The following is an 18,746-nucleotide window of genomic DNA, read 5'->3' as shown; positions in this document are numbered from 1 at the left end:
TTCCTCTCTTCAAAAGACAGTAAAATATTTCCTCATGATTACTTAGATCAAGTTTTAAGTGTTTTTTCGACCGTGTAAGTAATGAGACACTGTTAGCTCTAAGCACAACGGCATCAACAGTCACAAATTTTCTGCTAAAGAAATGTGAGCCACTAGATACCTCATCAACCTCAGGATTACTTTTTATCCCCGTTTTTCATCTGTACCTAAAGAATCTCCTCTGTAGACAAAATGAAATACATTTTGAAACTAAGTGAAAGTAACCTAAACCAATACTTTAATACAAATTTCATGGCATGTCCTTCAAAAATAAAAAAAACCCCAAAACTAATATATACAGTTCAACAACTAAAACAACTGAGATGAGGAATAACTCATCTTGGGAAACACTGAAAAGTTCAATCCAACTTTCAAGATGGAACAGGAAATTCTCCACACAGAATATCAATAACAGCAACAACAACCATAAGAAAACTCCTAAAAAGAGAAGTCAAATACTGAAATCTGTGAAATTGAGGTTTGTTTTCTCTTTCAGTCAAACTTTTTATCTGATTCATAGTATGACCTTCAAATTCCCTCTGTAGGGAAGGTAGAGAAAAAGATATCTCTTGTGCCCCAGCAAAACTGAAGTGTGAGATTTTAGGGAACACCTATTTTGTTATTCACAACCAGTAGCATGGTATTAACCAACCAACTGTTGGGTCCCTGCTCCAGCTACAGGAATCAGCCATATAACAAGTACACTGTATTGCTTGAGACAGAAAGAAGTAAATCCTGTTCACAAAAAAGAAAATGGATATAACAAAAGAATTGGCAGATAAACCATATTGTAGGAATGTGATTTTACTGACTTTGTGAACAGCAGAAGCAATATAATTTCCATGACCTCTCTTTCAACATAATGAAAATGTTCTCCATTATTATAAAAGAGAAAGATGGCAGACACCAAAGAGGTTTCATCATTTTAGTTTAGAAATTAGTGTGTGGTTATACCTTAATCACTTTCATCACACATCAGTCACAGCATTGCAGACCCTATGAATGACCCAAGCGGGTCAGAATTTGTACAAGGATAGCATTTAATGAAACTGATTTTGCACAGTTTAGGCTACAGGCTGATCTACTTGTTCTATCACACTGAGGAATCAAGGGAATTAATGTATTTGTGTTGCATTCTGATATAATCACCATAGAAATGTTTAAGTAGCAATAAAATATGGATCCATCTCACTGTTCCATATCAGGACAATGCTGAAATTAGTTATATTGAAATATAACAATCAAGGCAAAGGGCAGTGATCTTCCAAGATGGCACCACAGACCCCATGGACTTTCCCCTTCAGTCATTAGAAGTAATCACACGTACACTAAAAGGTCCATGTCTCTGACTGCACAGCATTTGTAAGGATGCCCCTGGAGAAAACCAAAGGAGTTGCCACTGATCCTCTGGTGACCAGTATCACTTCAGAGTATCTTCAGAGGTCACAACTGCAGAAGGCAATTTCAGTAAGAGTCTAATCATTCTCCCATTGAAAGTGGTAATAGGCTTACTATGAACTTCAGCAGGAGCATAAAAAGGCCATTTCCTTAGTATGAGAACATTCCACATCACATTTCAGCCTTGAAGCAACAGACATCTTTCAGTGACTACAGTAGATAAGGAGAAGCATTCATACTGAATTTCAAGGCCTCTTTGGTTTTCAGATTTCTATATGACCATCTTATTACCACTAGTATCACCACTATATGAAAATATCACAAGTGGAAACTTGGACCAGTGCTGGAATATGCAGTTGTTAAAGGTCTCCTAATTCCCTCAACCACCACCATTACCTCCTATGTGAGCTATAAATAACTGTTTAGCGGGTATAAAATAAAATTAAAATTGAAAAAAAAAAAAAAAAAAAAAAAAAAAAAAAAAAAAAAAGGAAGAAAGAAAACAACAGCCCAGAAATAAAGACAACTCAGAATGGGAAAGACACAATTGCTTACATTTAAAAAGAGAAGGGAAGAAAAGGGAGAAATAAAAACCTCTTTAAACAAAACTAATGATACTCATCTTGTAAGAGGATAATTCTTGACAGCTAGCCCCATATCTACCCTGTAATTTTCTCCTCTTTCTTTTTGGATGAAGAAATGCATGAAATGTGTAATCAATGGGAATGCTTGTCATGCAACTTTCATAAATCTTGTAAGTAATTTATAGTTGTAATTGCAGCATTTAAAGACAGAGACCATTCTGTAAAATTGTCATAGGATTTTTTCCTTCCATGTGAAGATCAACGAGTACATGTACCAATGTTCCCAAAAGCCAATAAATACATTAAAACTTCATTATTTCATAGGACCCCATCAGCTTAAATATGTGAATCCAACAATGGGGTTTATAACATAAAATTTTTCAGTCGTCCTTTCCCACGAACACACAGAAGAGGTAAGATTCCATCTTCTATCCCTTCCCAAATATGCTACCTTTCTTCAAAATCTTCAGAAGGTGTAAAAACCAAACCACACAAATGCCTTTGTACAAGAAAGATGCAAGGAGTCACCTACCAGAGCGCCCACAGTCTGAGCATGATACAAGTTCCTCAGGCCGGCCACTTTTTTTGTTCATATTGGAGCCTCCGAGGCAGAAGTCACAGTAGTTATTGGGAATGATGACCCCGTCTGGTCCTTTCTGGGCTGCAGTTGGGTTAGAAGTCAGATTTACTAAAAGAGCATTCACTTGGACATTTGCCCCTAATCCTTGCTGTAGTGCTAGCTCAGTGAGTTTGCAGGCCACAGTTTTCCTGAAACATTGTCAATCAGAACAAAAAGCAAACTGCGTAAACCACCTCCATTTTAAGTACACCTGGGGTTCCATCTATTTTGCCTGAAATGCCCTTCACTATTTCCTTTATAATCCCTGCCAGGCTGCTCCCTCTCAAGGACATCCTTCCACATATGCCTTTACAGTTCAGGGACTTGTAACACGTACAGGTATAGAGGCAATACTTAATGCAGGAGAAGACCTATATTGTCAGTAAGCAAAACTTGGTTTTTCAGGCAGCAGTCATCATCATGATCCCACAAAATACAAATTCATAAAGGAAAAATACAGTCTCCAAACCTCAAAAATCAAGAGAGGGGATAGGTACCCTTACTGGTTTTATTTCAAGTAGGTTTTTAGGGGACTACATTTCTAAGCAGCAGGGTGTCCTTAGGCAGGTGGTTGGTTCAAAAGCTCCCGATTATTGACAGGCAAAGCCATTTGGGGATGTTTCACTCAAGACTTAAGCCCCTCTGATGCAGTCATGTTCCCTGGGATGAGCAGCAAGGGTCCAACACATCCCAGCACCCAGCACAGGTGCAGAGTGAGCCTGGGGCAGACATCCCAACCAGTAGAGCTAAAAACTTTTTCAGCCAAGAAAAAAGGAGTGAGATTATATTATTATTTTCCAGCTAGGAATACTTGGAAAGGAGAAGACACACACTAATCTTAAGTAGAGGAGGAGGCAGATCCCTTAGGAAGAAGAGAAGGGCAGAGGTCTTCTGCATTCCTCTTAGTTGAGCAGAACAGCAATGTCCTTTTTTCCTTGCTCACAGTTGCCATTTCCCTCCTCTGCTCTCCAGAGAGGGAAAACATCTTCCTGTATACTCTTAACTATGAACTGAGGAAGGGAGTAGAAATAATGGTTGGTCTTTGTCTTTGTTTCTTGCCTTTGAACATAAAAAATCCAGTTATATACCAGCTGGTATATCTGGCCTAAGCCTACTGCATGAAGAATTTTACAAATGAGAAAATGAAGAACTTTAAACTGTACCATCTCTATTTAATTATCTTTTTAATGCATATTTTGTAACTTGCAGATTTTAAACAGATGTTTCAACAGGCTTTATTAATGGTCTTTTTGTCCACATTCAAATTTCCCCCAAAGAACAATGACATTCTAAAGGGCTTCTGGTAGCAGTCCAAGACATACACTTAAAATTAAAATTTCCTCCAAGTTCAATCTGCTTTTCTAGTTTGGGTGCATTTAGTTATTCATTTATTTCCAGATGTTGATTGGCCAAACTTTTCAAGATTAGTAACTGAAAGATTCCAGGTAAGGTGAAATTAAGAAGAAAATTAAAACCCATAAGGCTGCACATACATCACTATCTTCCTCCATGGTCATGGAGATCCTGACAGTATTTACTAAACAATGGATTTTGCTCTGAAATGATCCCCATGGGTTGACAGATCCCCAACTCTCTCAAAAGAAGAGAAAAGCTTCCAGTGTTAGATTAGCATTTTGTCTGTTCCAGGAAGGCATTTAATACACACATGCAAGATAAGCAGAAAAAGAACAGGAACCAGGTGGAAGTCTAGCACACCGGCTCATTTTAAGAGCTGTAACAAAATGATCATAAAGTTGCTGCTGGTACATATTTTGTGTATAAAAAGCAGACCTCCCTAGCATTTATATTTCCCACTGCAGCCTCATTTTGAAAAAGTTAAGTAATTACCTCTTTATATTATTCTCCATCTACAGACAGGCCACATGCAATGCAAACTCAGCAAGCTCAGAATTCAATGACGTTTTTTGTTGTTGTTCCTTATTTCATTATTTCACCTTTCATCCCAGTGCCTTAAAGTGCCTTACAGATATTAAGATCCTATTATTAACCTTCTGTGAGGTCAAAAGCCTCTTTTGCCATTGATTCTAACCAAAGTGTTCTGGACCCTAATTAAGTCTCATGGTGAGGTTGTGTTGCATTTTAAAGCTGAAAGACTTCTAGGTAGAGTGGTAAACTGGCTTATTCTCAAACACACAATAATTCTGTGGGGAGGCCACAAATGAAAACAAGCAGTCAGGGTGCCAGCCAGCAGACTTAGGAAAGAGCTCCACGTCTACCACTGCTCATAATGGTGTAATTAACACTCTGCATGTACTGACTTAAATTTTTTCAACATGGATTATGATGATAAGATCCACTGACTGTCAAACTGGAAATGGGACAGGGGGACTCAAAAATACATACACTGATCAATTAATCTACAGTGTTTGAGAGAGGTGGAGGGTATTTGCTAAGTGTGATAAAGCTGAATGGATTCTCCTAGACCACTGGCAAAGGGATAAACATCGAGTTTGATCACAGTTCTCTTCTTCTTTCTTCTCTTTCCCTTCTTTTCCTTTTTTCCCCTTTGAGTTCTTCCTTGTGTTCTTCCAATTTATTTAATTTTTAATGTGAGTGTCTATGTTCTCACTTATGAACCTGGCTCAGTAGAGTGGGATAGAGATATCAGGCCTGAAAAGTCATAGACAGATGAGAAGTTCCCAAAGTTACATCAGTGATACCTTAAATGATGATCTCTAGAGCCAAAAATGCCAGGCAATGTTATTATATTCATTTTTTGTTTGTTTATTTGTTTGTTTGGTTGGTTTTTGTTCTAACAGGTGAAAAAACTAGAACCAAACATGACTTAAGCTTATTTTCTTGATCAGTACTATATAGTGAATTGTCACAGGCTAAATCACAGAAGGTTTGAGAATAAAGAGGTTTTCAGATGTTCTTACTTTCAAAGGAATTTTTTTGCATATATCCTCAGAGTTTCTAGTTCTATTTTACTGTCATTAACGAATGATGAAGGAATTAGGAAACAAAGGAAAAATGGCAAGATTTAATGTGCAATCTTCATGAATAGGATATTATGCAGGAAAAGCCTGACCCTAATCTCACCCCTAAATCAATAAAACTACTTACAAAATAAACTGTGGGAATGGATTCACAAGAAAAAACTATTTCCTAGGGAGTAATGTTGGTGCTTTTCATCTGAGACATAGTAATTAACTAGGCATTCACTTTTTGCATAAGGTAATCAACAAGTAGAAGGTGCAAATTTAACCAAACAGCTCAGCTAGCAAGATGTAACTCCCTAGCAGAGAGTTGACTCTGCTAGGTGTCAACTGTGACTTAGATCAGGTAACTGCCTCCAAGGATTTGATAAGAAAAAAAAAAGATCACCCACAATTAGAAACTGTTTTAAAGCAAAGGCTTGAAAACCAGCCATGGCCTTGTCCTATCTTACTCAAAACTCTTCTGATTTTCTTTTACATTGCAAACTGCAACAAGAGATCAAAAGCTCTGAGGAGATTTGAGTATTGCATGAGCTAATGTTTGCTCACAGAAGGTGTACTTAAATCAGTGCCACTTGCCATTTCAACTTAGGGTTGTTTTCAGGTTTCATCTACATCTCCCTCAAAACTGAGTATAAAATTTTTTTAAATACTTTAAAACTTTAAAAATGGATTAGGGAGAGACACAGAAAGATCTGCGCAGTTCAAATAATAGCTTCTCTGAACCCGAAAGGTGATTCACATGAAGAGAGGAGGCAGAGTGAAAATAAAGTAAATGTTTCCAAATAAATTTTGTACGCACTTATTCTGAAACATTTATATTTTCTTCTTAGCCTAAACAAGTTAATTTCAAGCTATAACAAGCTGAGCAGAATAAAGAACTACTTAAAATATGGTGGCATCATTCACAGTAGTCTTTTTGCAAAGTTCGGTAAATTACATATATTATATAGTATATCACACAGTAACTTTGTTCTTGAGACAATACTTGAAAACTAAACAAGTTGACTGAGTTTAAGTATATAAAATAACTTCTGTGCATTCTTGATGTTGAAGGCAGAGGCTCTAAACAGAATTCTAGCTTCTCTTCGCCCCTCCCAAGAAACCGAAAAAACCCTGTAAGTTATCTTCCTCATAGTGTCAGTTTAATAATAAAAGTAAGCTGCTTATAATGAAATAACATCAAGAAATAAGGAATTTTCTACATCGTCTCCTGGAGCCACATGACTCAATAAAAATCTCTTCTTAGAGGTTAGAAGCAGAAGGTTCTCTGGGCTGCAGAAAATATCTTGGATGGAAGGCAAGTTCAGGAGAAGAAATTCTTGTCTCTGTTTTTTAAACAGAAAACTCAGAATACAGATATTGTAAATACTTTTTCTTCAAAATGTGACCCCTAAATATATAAAGACAAACGCCCAAATAAATAGAACCTTGTATGTATAAATAGAACCTTGTATGTATTATGTATCTTTTTTTTTTTAAATTTTATTTTTTTTATTTCTAAGTGAAATCATTTTGATGATTTGGATCACAATCTTCAAAAACTTGGGAGGTGGAACCAGTGCTTAAAAAAAACCCCAGTTTTCTGTTCCTGGGTAACAAATCACTGTCACATATATTTCTTCAGCCTGTGGGTAATACAGGATAATACTGAACCATAATTTAAGATATGCATCTAGGTTTGGCAGCATTTTATCCCTGTTTTTTTGTCATATCCACATTACTGGAAAGGTGATGGAGAATGCATGCCTTGCTGCTGGGGTGTGGAGCTGTGCATCATGTACTGCAATGATTACAGTGAATTGGCTACAGAGATATATCCATTCACAAAGGGATTTTCCTAGAACATTTTGTCCAGCTCTTACCTGTTTCTTCTGGGTTTGATCCAAAACCAATAAATCCCACTGGAGGCTTTCAATTCAATTCAAAAGGCTTTGAATCGGGCCATTTACTCTGTTTGCAACAAGGATCTTCAGAGCACAATAGAGACCGCAGGCTCCTCCATGTAGGCCTGAGTCAAGCCAGTGCACTTCATGATGGAGGAAAAGGGGTGGATTTGCATTTTTTGTTGGGGTTTTGTTTGTTAGGTTTTTCTGTTTCATTTACAAGAGTCTTTGTCTGAGATGGGGCCCATTTTCCTTTCCAGCTCCTCCCTTTTTCTCCCGGGCAAAGGCCAACTCCAGCGTCTGGCCGCCTGACCAGGACAGCGCCAGCCAAGAGCCCCTGCCTGTGGCTGACGAGCCCCTTGGAGGCCTCGGTGACAGCTACTCCCAGCCTGTGTCTCCCTGTGCCCGTCCTCGCCCCCCCGGCTGCCAGCGCTCCTCCTTGGCAGGCCTGGCCCGTCTCCATGGCGACCGTGGGCCCGGCTGGCTGCCGCTGGCCTTGCCACCTGCCTGCCTCGGCTCTCCAGTGAGGGGAATCGCAGCGCGGCCCCTCCGCTCGCTGCTCTGAAGGGCTCAGCGCAGGGGAGGCAGGCTCACGAGAGAAATTCCACTGTGCTGATTAAACGAAAACGTGGCTTTAAGGAGAAGGCAAAAGAAAAGTAGTGCCTGGACTGTGGCTTTCGTTGATGGAAGAGGAGGGAGATGGCTGGCTGAGCATGCACCCCCTCCTGTCCCCATCATTGGTGGGTGCAGTCAGCAATGGTGGGGCAGAGAGATGGACTGGGGAGCTGCTTCTGTGCTCAAGGCTAGACCCTGCCCTGTGAAGGAATAATAAAGGAACACCACTGCCAAGGAGGTGAGGAACAGGCTGCGCACAGCTGAAGTGCGCTCCAGGCTCTTGCTCTCTCACACGTACGCAGCCGGGCAGGGATGTGCGCAGCCATTTCTGGGGACTCCTCACCGTGAATTAAGTGCTTGGGTTTTCCTTGCAGTATTTCAGGAAGACGTGTAAATCAAACTGAATGAGAGGAAATGGCCAGTCACTTACTCTGTTGTAAGCACCAGAGATAAGCATGTTGGCTGGCCTGAAACGGGGAAGTGTTGGAGCACTTGATACAGGGCCCTGCAGCAGGCTGGAGGCGGCACATCTGTGTCGATGCGGTGCTGTTTTCTACCAAGCACACTTGGAGCTTGGGTGTAACGCTGGGAAATGGTGGGTGCTCTGTTCCCAGAGCCGTGCTAATCAGCCTGCACAGCCCCATGGCCTCCACTAGCTCCAGCTCCCCACGCTGCACTCCCCCGCACGGGACGGGCATACCCTTTGCTGGCAGCCAGAGAAGCAGGATATGCTGCTGAGAGGTACTGCAAACCACCCACCCAAGTATTGCCAGCTCTCTCTAGTAACTGGATTTTATCTCCTTTTTTGAGTTAGCTGGTAGTGTGGGGATAGAAGAAGCCATTGCTTTTGCACAGCTTTTAGCAACCCTGAAAGGTTTGCCCTCCCTACAGCCCCTGCTCACAGAGAAGCAGAGCCAAGAAGCACTACAAAAAGTGCTAGGAGAAGGAGGTACATCAGTAAAAGTCAGAGGAAGCCTCTAAATGTGGGGAAAGAAAGATCATTTGATCATCTCTTTTACAGGAATCAGTGTGGCTCTTAAGCTGAAGAGCTAATGAAAGAGCTGGAAGGTGAGCCAGGTAGCTGGAAAGTACGGCTAGGAAAATACAGCATCAACTGATTGGATTCAGCAGATTTAGGGAATCAGTGTTCTTCCACCTTAAGGCACCATTTTGTAGAATTTCTGTGCACTGACCTTACAGAGTCTTCTGCAGGAACACCTAATGCATCAGCCAAAAGCCCACTGCTAGGAGTAAAACATTGCAGAGCCTTTATGGTGATAAACAGGAGATACAGAGTAGGAAGACAGATAAGAATCTGGCACCTTAACATAAAGATTTCCTGACTTTAAGGGGTACCTCTGTAGTGGCGCCTGGCCACTGAAACACATCATTCCCATTGGCTATGGGAATACATCCCACTTCAAGAAGGGATTGTAATGCCCAATATGCAGCCCCATCAGGCAGCATCCTTCAATAGTAAGGTGAGAATAGCCAATGCCATGAATTGGGTCCCTGCAACATCTTGTACTGGAGGAGTGTGAGAAGGCAGAGAGCACCTACCCAGATCAAATTCAGTCAAAGCGTTCGGATTTTATTTGGTTCAAATTCTACATGAAGGAGGGAAAATAATGGCAGAAAAAGCAGGGAGACAGCAGAAAAAAAAATAAATACATAAATTATACAATCCTAAATTAAGAGCTGATGTGCTGTCAAAGCAACACATGTTTTTCAAAAACCAATTGTCAGATTGGAAATATTTTCCCTTAAACTACTGAGAAGCACTCGGTGCTTTCTCTTCAATGACAGTTGCACATCAACAGCAACATTTTAGTCCCTGTCCAGGTAGTATAGAAAAGAAACATGAAACTAACAAAACAACCACTCCACGACTCCAATCAAAACAAAAAAACAAGTGTGTTGCAGATTAGCTCTCCCTCTATACAGGAGATGAGTTTGGGATTTTCCACTATGCCATAACTCTAACAACTGATCTCTTTTGTAACTCAGCATCGCAAAATACACGCACAAAAGTCTCAGTAATTTACAGCTGCAAACAGGATTTAAGGGAAATCTTTACACAGTTCAAACTCTCCGATCACTACTGTTTTTTTAGCATTTTGAGTGTTTTTCCTTATGAAAACAAACTCTGAAAAGAGAAAAATCCCAAACAGATTAAATGACTAAGAAGTTAACTCAAGGTAATGTACATGTTTCCACTGAAAAGCACCTGCTGCAGGGTATCTTATTGCAAGGTGGGCATTGATGCATCCTTGCATTCAGAAGTAGTTCCCACCATGGCTCCAGCAAGGATCAGCACTGAGGCAGGGAAAAAGTAGGCCTGATGTAGCTTTTCAAATTGATGCTGCTTGTGGAGAGGAACAAACAGCTCGTCTCCAACTGAGGGGCTGACTCTCGTCATTTATTCATGGCCAGCCCCCTGCCTGGATGGAAATAAAAATGTTTCAAAGATGACTGTGTGGGGGAGCTGGAGGACAGCTTGGAGGCACACTGAGGTTAGCACATTAATTTTTTATCTCTGGAGACCGGGTATCCAATTATGCTTAGAGTACACAAACAACTTCGGCTGGTCTCTCCAGTAGAGATTTATCCACATAATAAAATCTGTGATGGAACTGGGCACAACAGGCTGATGCCGTGAAATATTGTACACAGGTGGTTTTGCAGGGTAGATGCTTAAGCTAGCAGAGGGGCAGGAGAGCAAAGGAATGCATCCTCCTTAACTACATGTATTGCACAATGGATCAATCTGCACTTGGCACAATGTACTTCATTTAGGATTGTCATTGGCCAAAGTGCTTGTGGGCATAAGATCCTGTTCACTGCTGTTTCTGCACAGTCGCCCGCAATCAACATTTCACACAGCAAAATGCCACTGAAAACTCTTCTCCTTTAAAGGAGAGGAAGTTTTTCTCCATGTAGACACACTGTCCTATTCTCCCAGGAATTAAGAAAGAGCATTTTATACTAGTACACTCTTTCACAGAAACATTTCAATAGATAGAAGTCTAATGTAATTCTTATATCAGAAGTGTCTCAAAATTTGTGAGCACCAGCTGCCCCCAGAGCTGGCCTGTACCCATGGAGAGAGATGGAATAAAACAGCAGGTGTTTTGTGGCAGGCTTGGATGCACCCTGGGCTCACAAATCTCACGGTCTCGGTGCCAACATGTAGAGGAAAAGCCAGCAAAGAAAAAGGCTTAAAATGGCGTGGGATCATTTATTTTTTCAGTGGAGTTGAGGAAAGGGAAGTTGACTTTTTAAAAGGTTTTCTATAATTTCCTTTTCAGAGTTCAATACTCAGGTAAAAAAAATCAGAGAGTAGGTCACAAATAAATGTATGTGTAAGCAGAGGCAAGACTAGACACTGAGGAAGGGCTATTTATTTGTGTCAAAGGGCTAGATAAAGCATACAAAGCAAGCCACTAAAACTCAAACAGAACACAGTCTAGGGTGTTGACTGTTGAACTATCTTTCATGTTGTAGCAGATAATCTTTATGTGAGAAAGAAGGACAGAAGGAAAGAGAGATGTAAAGAGATGTAAACAGACAAACCTACACAGTCAAGGACAGTGAGGTGTGCCAAGGAGGTGAGATGTGGGACTTGGGCCAGTCCCAGTTCTTTGATGCACACCTATTCAATGGTTCTCAGTTCTATGTAGGTTCCTCCTATCTACATCTCTTTTCCAATCTCTGGATAATTTTCTGACCTACTCAAATTGATCTGTGCCTGAAATAGAGGGGACTGAACATGCAGAAAGAGAAGAGGCTTTCAGGTCTTGATCTGGCACCTGTTAGGGCATCAATAGTTGAATCCTACAGAAGCCCTGCTCCCTCCTGCATCACCAGGGCTGCTGTTACTGCAGGTTCTGCAAGGACTGGAAGCTGTAGAGGAGACATGGGTACAAAGGAAGGAAGTTCATGCTGCAGCTGCCCACCTGAACTTTACTGACCTTGTGCTCACCTCCCATGGCACAACAAACTCCAAATGGCTGGTTTCATTTGCTTTGTCTTTTTCTACATCAGGCTGCTCATATTTCTGACACACTGCTCTGCAAAAAACCAGATCTTACTCCACACCATATTTCTGGTCCTCCTGCTCAGTGGGTTGTGGATTAGCTGTTTGGATTAACATCCCCCTGCCTTCCCTCCCTCCCACCCACCCTACCCCCCAAGCCCATGCAGAGAGGACTCTTGAAGCTCGAGACATATGATGCTGCAGACCTGTCAAATCTAATTCATAACACATGCCTAGCAGTTCTTAGGGGAGAGGAAGGAACTGATGCTCTGGGTCTCCACCATCCCCCTGTACAAAGGGACCATTTAATGACTGCACATTAGCAATGTGGACAATTAGCATTCGCATGGAAGATAAATGGCAGCATAAATTAAATATCGCCAAGTGGAAAAGCAAAGATGCAAGATCTGAGCTCAGGGCTGTAAACAAACAAACAGACAAAAAAGGAACAAACAGCCACTGTGACAGCTCAGCCATTGGGACAGTTACCTTCCAGCATCTGGGACTTTCCCCAAGGCTGACCTGCACATTTGCATGGCTGTTGCCTATACATCACTGGCTCCTGGCTGGTTATTCTTTCCACTCAGGAATCTGGGCATCAGAGAGATTTACCCCAATGGTTCTAAATTTTTGCCTACTTGTGGATCTGAGCATCAGCAGCTTCCCTTTTCCACTTGCTCAGGGGGAACACAAGCCCAAGGAGCTCTTATGCTACTCTTTCCCACAGTTAGAATGCATTTTTTTTTATCATGGGCCAAAGTCAGCTGCTCCTAACCTTACCATAACTTTTCTAGCTCTTTTTTGCCAGCTTCTATCATTTCCTAAGCACCAGAGACATAAGGACTGAGACCCCTTGGCACCTATGCCAAGCTGAATTGAGGGCACGGGACACTACCCTTCTTTCTTAGGGCATCTATTGCAAGACCATTATCAATATTAACTCAATACAGATAGATTAATTCAATAGATTTGCAATATTCCTCTCAGGTATGCAACTATTACTGACAATTGCAGGCACAGGAAAAAAACAACCAACCATCAAAAATACCTCAAAGCTGATGTAAATGCTAAATAAACAAAAGCTACTGGCTCAACACTGACATTCCCCTGCCTGCCCAAGCAGTCACTCTTAGTGTATTGACAGCTCAAGTTTACCAACAGCTGGAGGAGTCAAAATGACTTTTGCTGTGAATCTACAAAACATGTGACTAAAAGGTAGAGCATAAAAGTGACAGGAACATAGAGCTTGCCAAATGGGATCACACTAAACAGTCCTTCAAGCTCAGACAGTGGCTAGTAGCAGATGCTTTGGAGGAAGGAAACCCCCTCCCGCACCTCCCTGGGGACAATTATCAATTATAATGCTTAGAAAGAAAATATTTTCCTACTTTCCATATTTCTTGAAGTTCTTAAGGTATTAGAAAGGGGTTTCCTGCATATTTTTCCCCATAAGCAATTTATTGCTTTATTACTTTGAACTAAAATAACACAGATTACATGCTGATCCAAAAGAACTTTTTGAAAGCAAACAAAGCTATCTACACAAATCCCAAGGTCACAGCAAACGTCACATAGTATTGCACTCTGGAAAACCAAGAAATAGAGAATTAGAGACTTGCAAAAATCAGTAATGGAACACAGTTTCCTGACTTCCTGTTCTGTGCCTAAGGAGCACAGAAGGGACAGTCAATGGACCTTATGCTCACACTGAGCATATGTGATTCATCACATAAAAACTCAGACCACTTAGATTTCTTTCAGCGCTATACCAGTGTGGGAAATTGAAGCACATTCTCCCTTCATGTTCCAGCTCTCCTCCTTACAGATCAGTACTGATGTGTTTTCATAGCTTTTGTCAATCTGTAACTAAGAAGCAACTTTTGGCAAAGTTGAAGGTAAGCTGTTTGTGCAGCAGGTGAAGGTATAAGGGAGAAAGGTGCTGTTATTTTCATACTGAAAAACTGAGACAAATATCTCATATTTAAAGGCAAAACAAAGGCAGCCCCCTGAAACTACTGGATGTGTATTTCTTTGACATCCTTACTAAGAGCCACTGGGAGGCTGCATGATGATGGGCAGGTTGGGCATCTCTTCTTTTCCCCCCCTCTCCTTGCCACCTCCTCCCCACAGGAGCAGTAATGGAAAAGTGACTTGCTGCAGAGATAATGCTGGGTTTGAAATGAATTTCTGACTAGCTGAGCCAGCACCCGTGTGAGCTGTGGCTGATTAGCTCCAAGCATCCAGGTCCCAATCACTCACAACTGAGCCAGGCAATAACATCAGCCTCCCCAAGGCAAAGACAGGGTGGAGGCAACATCCCTGAAAAGGATCTCAGAGGCAAAATCCTACTCACGTTTGTGGTTTTCATTTCGGTGGACAGGGGAAGAGCGCGTCTCCTGCTCGCGGGCTTCATCGCCCTCTTCGCTGGCGAGGTGGGTGTGAGCATAGTGGTAGCTCAGCCCAGGCCTGTTCTTGTAACGCTTGCCACAGACTGGATGGAAAGGAGATATGAGGGAGGGGAAGAGAGAATGGAAACATCAGTGTGATCTACAACCACAGCAGCATCCTCTCAAATAATGAATGCTCCCTTTTCCCCTGAGAACAGCACCACGCACTCCATGCGCCTGCCCAAAGCCCTTCCAGCCAGCACTGGTGAAAGGTGACAGAGGGCAGCCCCTGCAGCTGCAGGTCCCAAACAACCTTTACTTCCCACCATGCTGCCAGCAGCCCTTCCCATGGGCCTAGGCAAATGCACATTCAGTCCCTGCAGATCATAGAGCCCTAATCCTCTCTGCTAAGATTACTAACAAGACTGCACATAAAATTAAATGAAATGCCAGTTCCAGCAGTGATGCTGCACAAAGCACAGCAATGGGAACAAGACTGAGAAGAAAGGACATTATTTTCTTCTTACTGATCACTGAAAAAAAGGAAACAGCTGGGATTTTTAAAAATACTTTCTCTAAATGTTAATAAATAGCTTTATTCATAGATTCCCAGTTAAGACAAGGAGATGGAAATCATCCACAGTTTCTTGCTAAAAAAAACATGTGGTAGTGATACCTATTTGCCCAGGTAAACTTCATATTCAGCATCCCAATAAACAATACAATGTGTGACAGAGAATCCTGCTTCCAAACTTTCATTTATTTTAGGATTAAGTCAACAAATATTAAAGACAGAAACTACTCAGAGTGATGAAAGGTCTGCACTTTCACAGGGAGCTTACAGCAAGGGCAGGCAGCATCATAAGATTCATTACATATGGATTGATTTTCCATAAAATTTTTAATTCATGTTATCATCTCAAAAATTTATCACTTTCCATCTTCAAAGCATTCTCTGAATGTTCATTTCCTTTCATACAGCAATTTCGTCTACCAAATACAAATATCACCATTTAAAAAGATTAGAAAACAATGACAAAAAGTTTAATGCCCTTCTTGCAAGTTTTTACTTCTGGAGTCATTTTCAGTCACTTTATTACCTTAATTAACCTCAAGGATTCCACACAGGAATAAATGTCACGTCCAGCAGTCTGTCCTGAATAGCATGCTTAGAAGGCCAAAGGAAATTGTGCCACAAGAGAGAACAGAATTCTGTTTTTAGAAACCCCTGAGAAGGATCTCCAAGGGATAAGTGACCATCCACTCCTAAAAACTTAAGTTGGCCCCAGTATGTATCCTGCATATAGATACTTACTTCCCATTCTCCAGACACCTGAGCCTGAGAATGTCAAAGACTCCACAAATAAATAAATAAAAAAGAAACAAAACAAAACAAAAAACCACCAAACTCCTCATCCCATTTATTAATTTACATATAAATAAAGCTTAAAATTTTATACCTTTCTGCTACTTCTCAGAAAACACCAACTGATGTTCCACCTTTTGGAACAGATTATAGAAATTTGTAAATAAAAACCTATTACAATAATATATTTCATTTTTAATCTCTTCTAACTGCTTTACAAACTCCCTCAAGGAAAATGCTTTTCTTTATTAGAAACATGTCAAACAAGCTCATGATACGTATGAGTGATCTGGAATATTAAGATATTTTATCCCAGTTTTCTTCATTGTGCAAAGTGATGACCACAGAGCCACCATAACAAGACAGAAGTTTTTTTGAAGAGCAGTATGTTCTGTCCCCAGTCACAGATCTTTTAAGTCTTTGAATGGCCTTGATTTAGAAATGAGACCTCCTGCATGAGGGAAGAGGGAATATTGAGAGAAATAAAATGCTCATATAGATATGCACATCCATTCTTTGAAGCATTTGCCTTCATTTTTCCTATGTAAACCTAACTCCATTGCAAGACATTTTGAAGAACTAGACAGTTGTTAAATGCATGCTGTCAACAAAACATCACTTCAGTCTCCCTTCTCCTAGTACCATCCTTGTTTTCTTTCAGTGCATTTTGGAGAGGGAAACTACTTCTCCTTCTCTCTGGTTCTGCAGGGTAAAGGACAAGCAGTGGAACAGATGCTGAACAAAAGTCAAAACAAGATATCTGCAGTTCTGTATGACTTTCCCCATGTTTTGAATAGTGGAAAAGCATAACACCCAAGTAATCATCAACCCAGGGGGAGCTCACTTCTTAAAGACTCACTTCTTTCAGAATGGTAAGCTCCTCTAATGACATAAATGTTGTGGCGTTTCTCAGAATGGAGAAAGATATTTACATTTCTAGCAGATTGACCATCTGCTAGATGAGCTGGATCGGCTCATCAAGTATCCTACTCTATCCCACTTACTTTGATGCATTTGAAGAAGAATGTTAAAAAAATAATGCTATTGCTATGAATTACCAATACTGCTCAAAGACTTCTGTCAAATTATTTCCAGAACACTATCAGGTGATCAAAGCACAAAAGGAAACTTTGCATTCCCTGTAGCAAGTCCCAAAACTATGGTGTTTACTCCATTCCTTACAGGATCCTGCAGGGATTTTAGCTACATAGTTAAAGGTGACATAGGAAATCAGATGGGTCTGCAAACTCATCCTCCTTCAGCAAAAAAAGTATCAGCTCACCAGGCAAAAGCAAGTATGGATATAAGCTGAGGCAGCAGTAATTCCACAGCTGAGTCCTTCCCATTGTAAGGACTTGCAGGTGGCCTTCAAGGGTGACAGCAGTCTCAGACATGCCTTGTGAAAAATTGATTTGGAGAACTTTAAAACCAGAACTGAGGCAAATGAGTTTGGTTTACATTGTCCTAGCAGATCCTTTGTAGGACCAAAGATCTGCAGTTCCGGCAGCCTTTGTTCTTGGTGTTTCGATTTTTCCATTTTTCAAATTAATTTTGTGTCTTGAAAAGACTCCGAAGCAATGCCATGAATTGAAACTACAGAGATATCATGTTCTTCAAACAAATAAGTCTTTTGCAGGGGGAAAGGAGTCATGGTATTAGTCAGGCAAAAGAACCTTTAGCTTTAGTGAGACTTTGCTAGAATGAAAGCTAAGTCAGAACTTCGTGGTTTCTCCAACAGACTGAATCTTCTGAATTCACACTAATCTTTTCCAGGTAGGAGCAACATTTTATTAATCTACCACATCACTGTGCTAAGAAGTAGTTTCTATAAAAGGGTGATCATTAATAAACACTTAGCTCTTATATAACTTTCCCACTGCAGACTGGCTTTTCAAACATTAATTAATCTTCCTCCACATTCCTGAGTGGGAAATACTATTCTCATTTCAGTTCTGAAAAAAGAGAACCGCAGAGGGGCTGAGTTTCCCACACACTGATCTTTTTTCATTACCAGGACTGGAATCCATGGGTTCCAGCATCCACACCAGTACTTACACCACATCTTTCTCATTTTTAGAGCTGACAAAAGCATAGTGAGAACTGGTTCTCTGAATCTCAAACACAAGCTGTTGATTAGTTTTTAACACTATGCAGCTCACACATAGCAAGTGAGAGTGTGCTTTTCATAAACTTTGTCCAGTGGCCCTCCTTTCAGCAGCTTTGACTTTTTTGTCTTCAATTTTGCCTTGCTGGATAGGCTCATCATCCTTGCATGTGGCAGATTTCATCCTGAATCTCAACACTGGGAAGTTGACTTGATCTTTAATAAGGTAGCCAAGCTCAGTAAAAACAGTGGGAGTTTGTAGAATGTAACCCACTCCAATTCCTCCTGCATTCAAAGGATATATTTTTGCTATGACCTGATGTGAATGTTGCCTTAGGAACAAGCTGAGTAAGTAAGCAGTAACACAGCAGTACAGACCAAATGTCACCAATGGGGAAGAGGGAGATACTTTTTTTTATGAGGTCACCAGAGAGTCTCCTATGATGAACCTCACTTTCCTTCAAATTTGAAGACTGATATGAAGATGTTACATGATTGCATTACAGGGGGAAAAACAGTATAATTGCAAGCATTGAGCATTTCATAAAAGAGAGCTCTCTTCTAAGTTCTGGGCTGTAGCACCCTACAATTCTTTGGATAAGCAAACTCTCACTCTGATTATATTTCTCAATGAGTAAAATGAATATAAAATAATTCCCCTGTTAAAAAGGGGATTTGAAGCCTATGACTTAGAAGACTTCCTCATCAAATATCTAATGGCTGTGTTGCTGTCATTTTGAAATAGTTACACA

The 18,746-nt window shown here is 40.7% G+C and overlaps 1 protein-coding gene across 12 annotated transcripts in view; it reads right to left on the bottom strand.

Annotated features, from left to right (window-relative positions):
- DPF3 (double PHD fingers 3) overlaps window positions 1-18,746 on the bottom strand; it is a 168,943-nt gene that overhangs the window by 39,488 nt on the left and 110,709 nt on the right. For all 12 annotated transcript variants that reach the window (XR_010080549.1, XR_010080550.1, XR_010080551.1 and 9 more), the window contains 2 exons: window positions 14,491-14,628; window positions 2,554-2,682 (listed from right to left, as the gene is read on the bottom strand). Coding sequence is in view for 6 of the 12 variants with exons in the window: in XM_063398672.1 (XP_063254742.1) it covers window positions 2,554-2,682; window positions 14,491-14,628 (267 nt within the window). In the remaining 6 variants the exon portion in view is untranslated. The remainder of the gene's footprint in view (window positions 1-2,553; window positions 2,683-14,490; window positions 14,629-18,746) is intronic.

Source organism: Prinia subflava, chromosome 5 (assembly GCF_021018805.1).
Source record: "Prinia subflava isolate CZ2003 ecotype Zambia chromosome 5, Cam_Psub_1.2, whole genome shotgun sequence".
NCBI classification, from domain to species: domain Eukaryota; kingdom Metazoa; phylum Chordata; class Aves; order Passeriformes; family Cisticolidae; genus Prinia; species Prinia subflava.
This window is presented reverse-complemented; position numbering and strand designations above follow the sequence as displayed.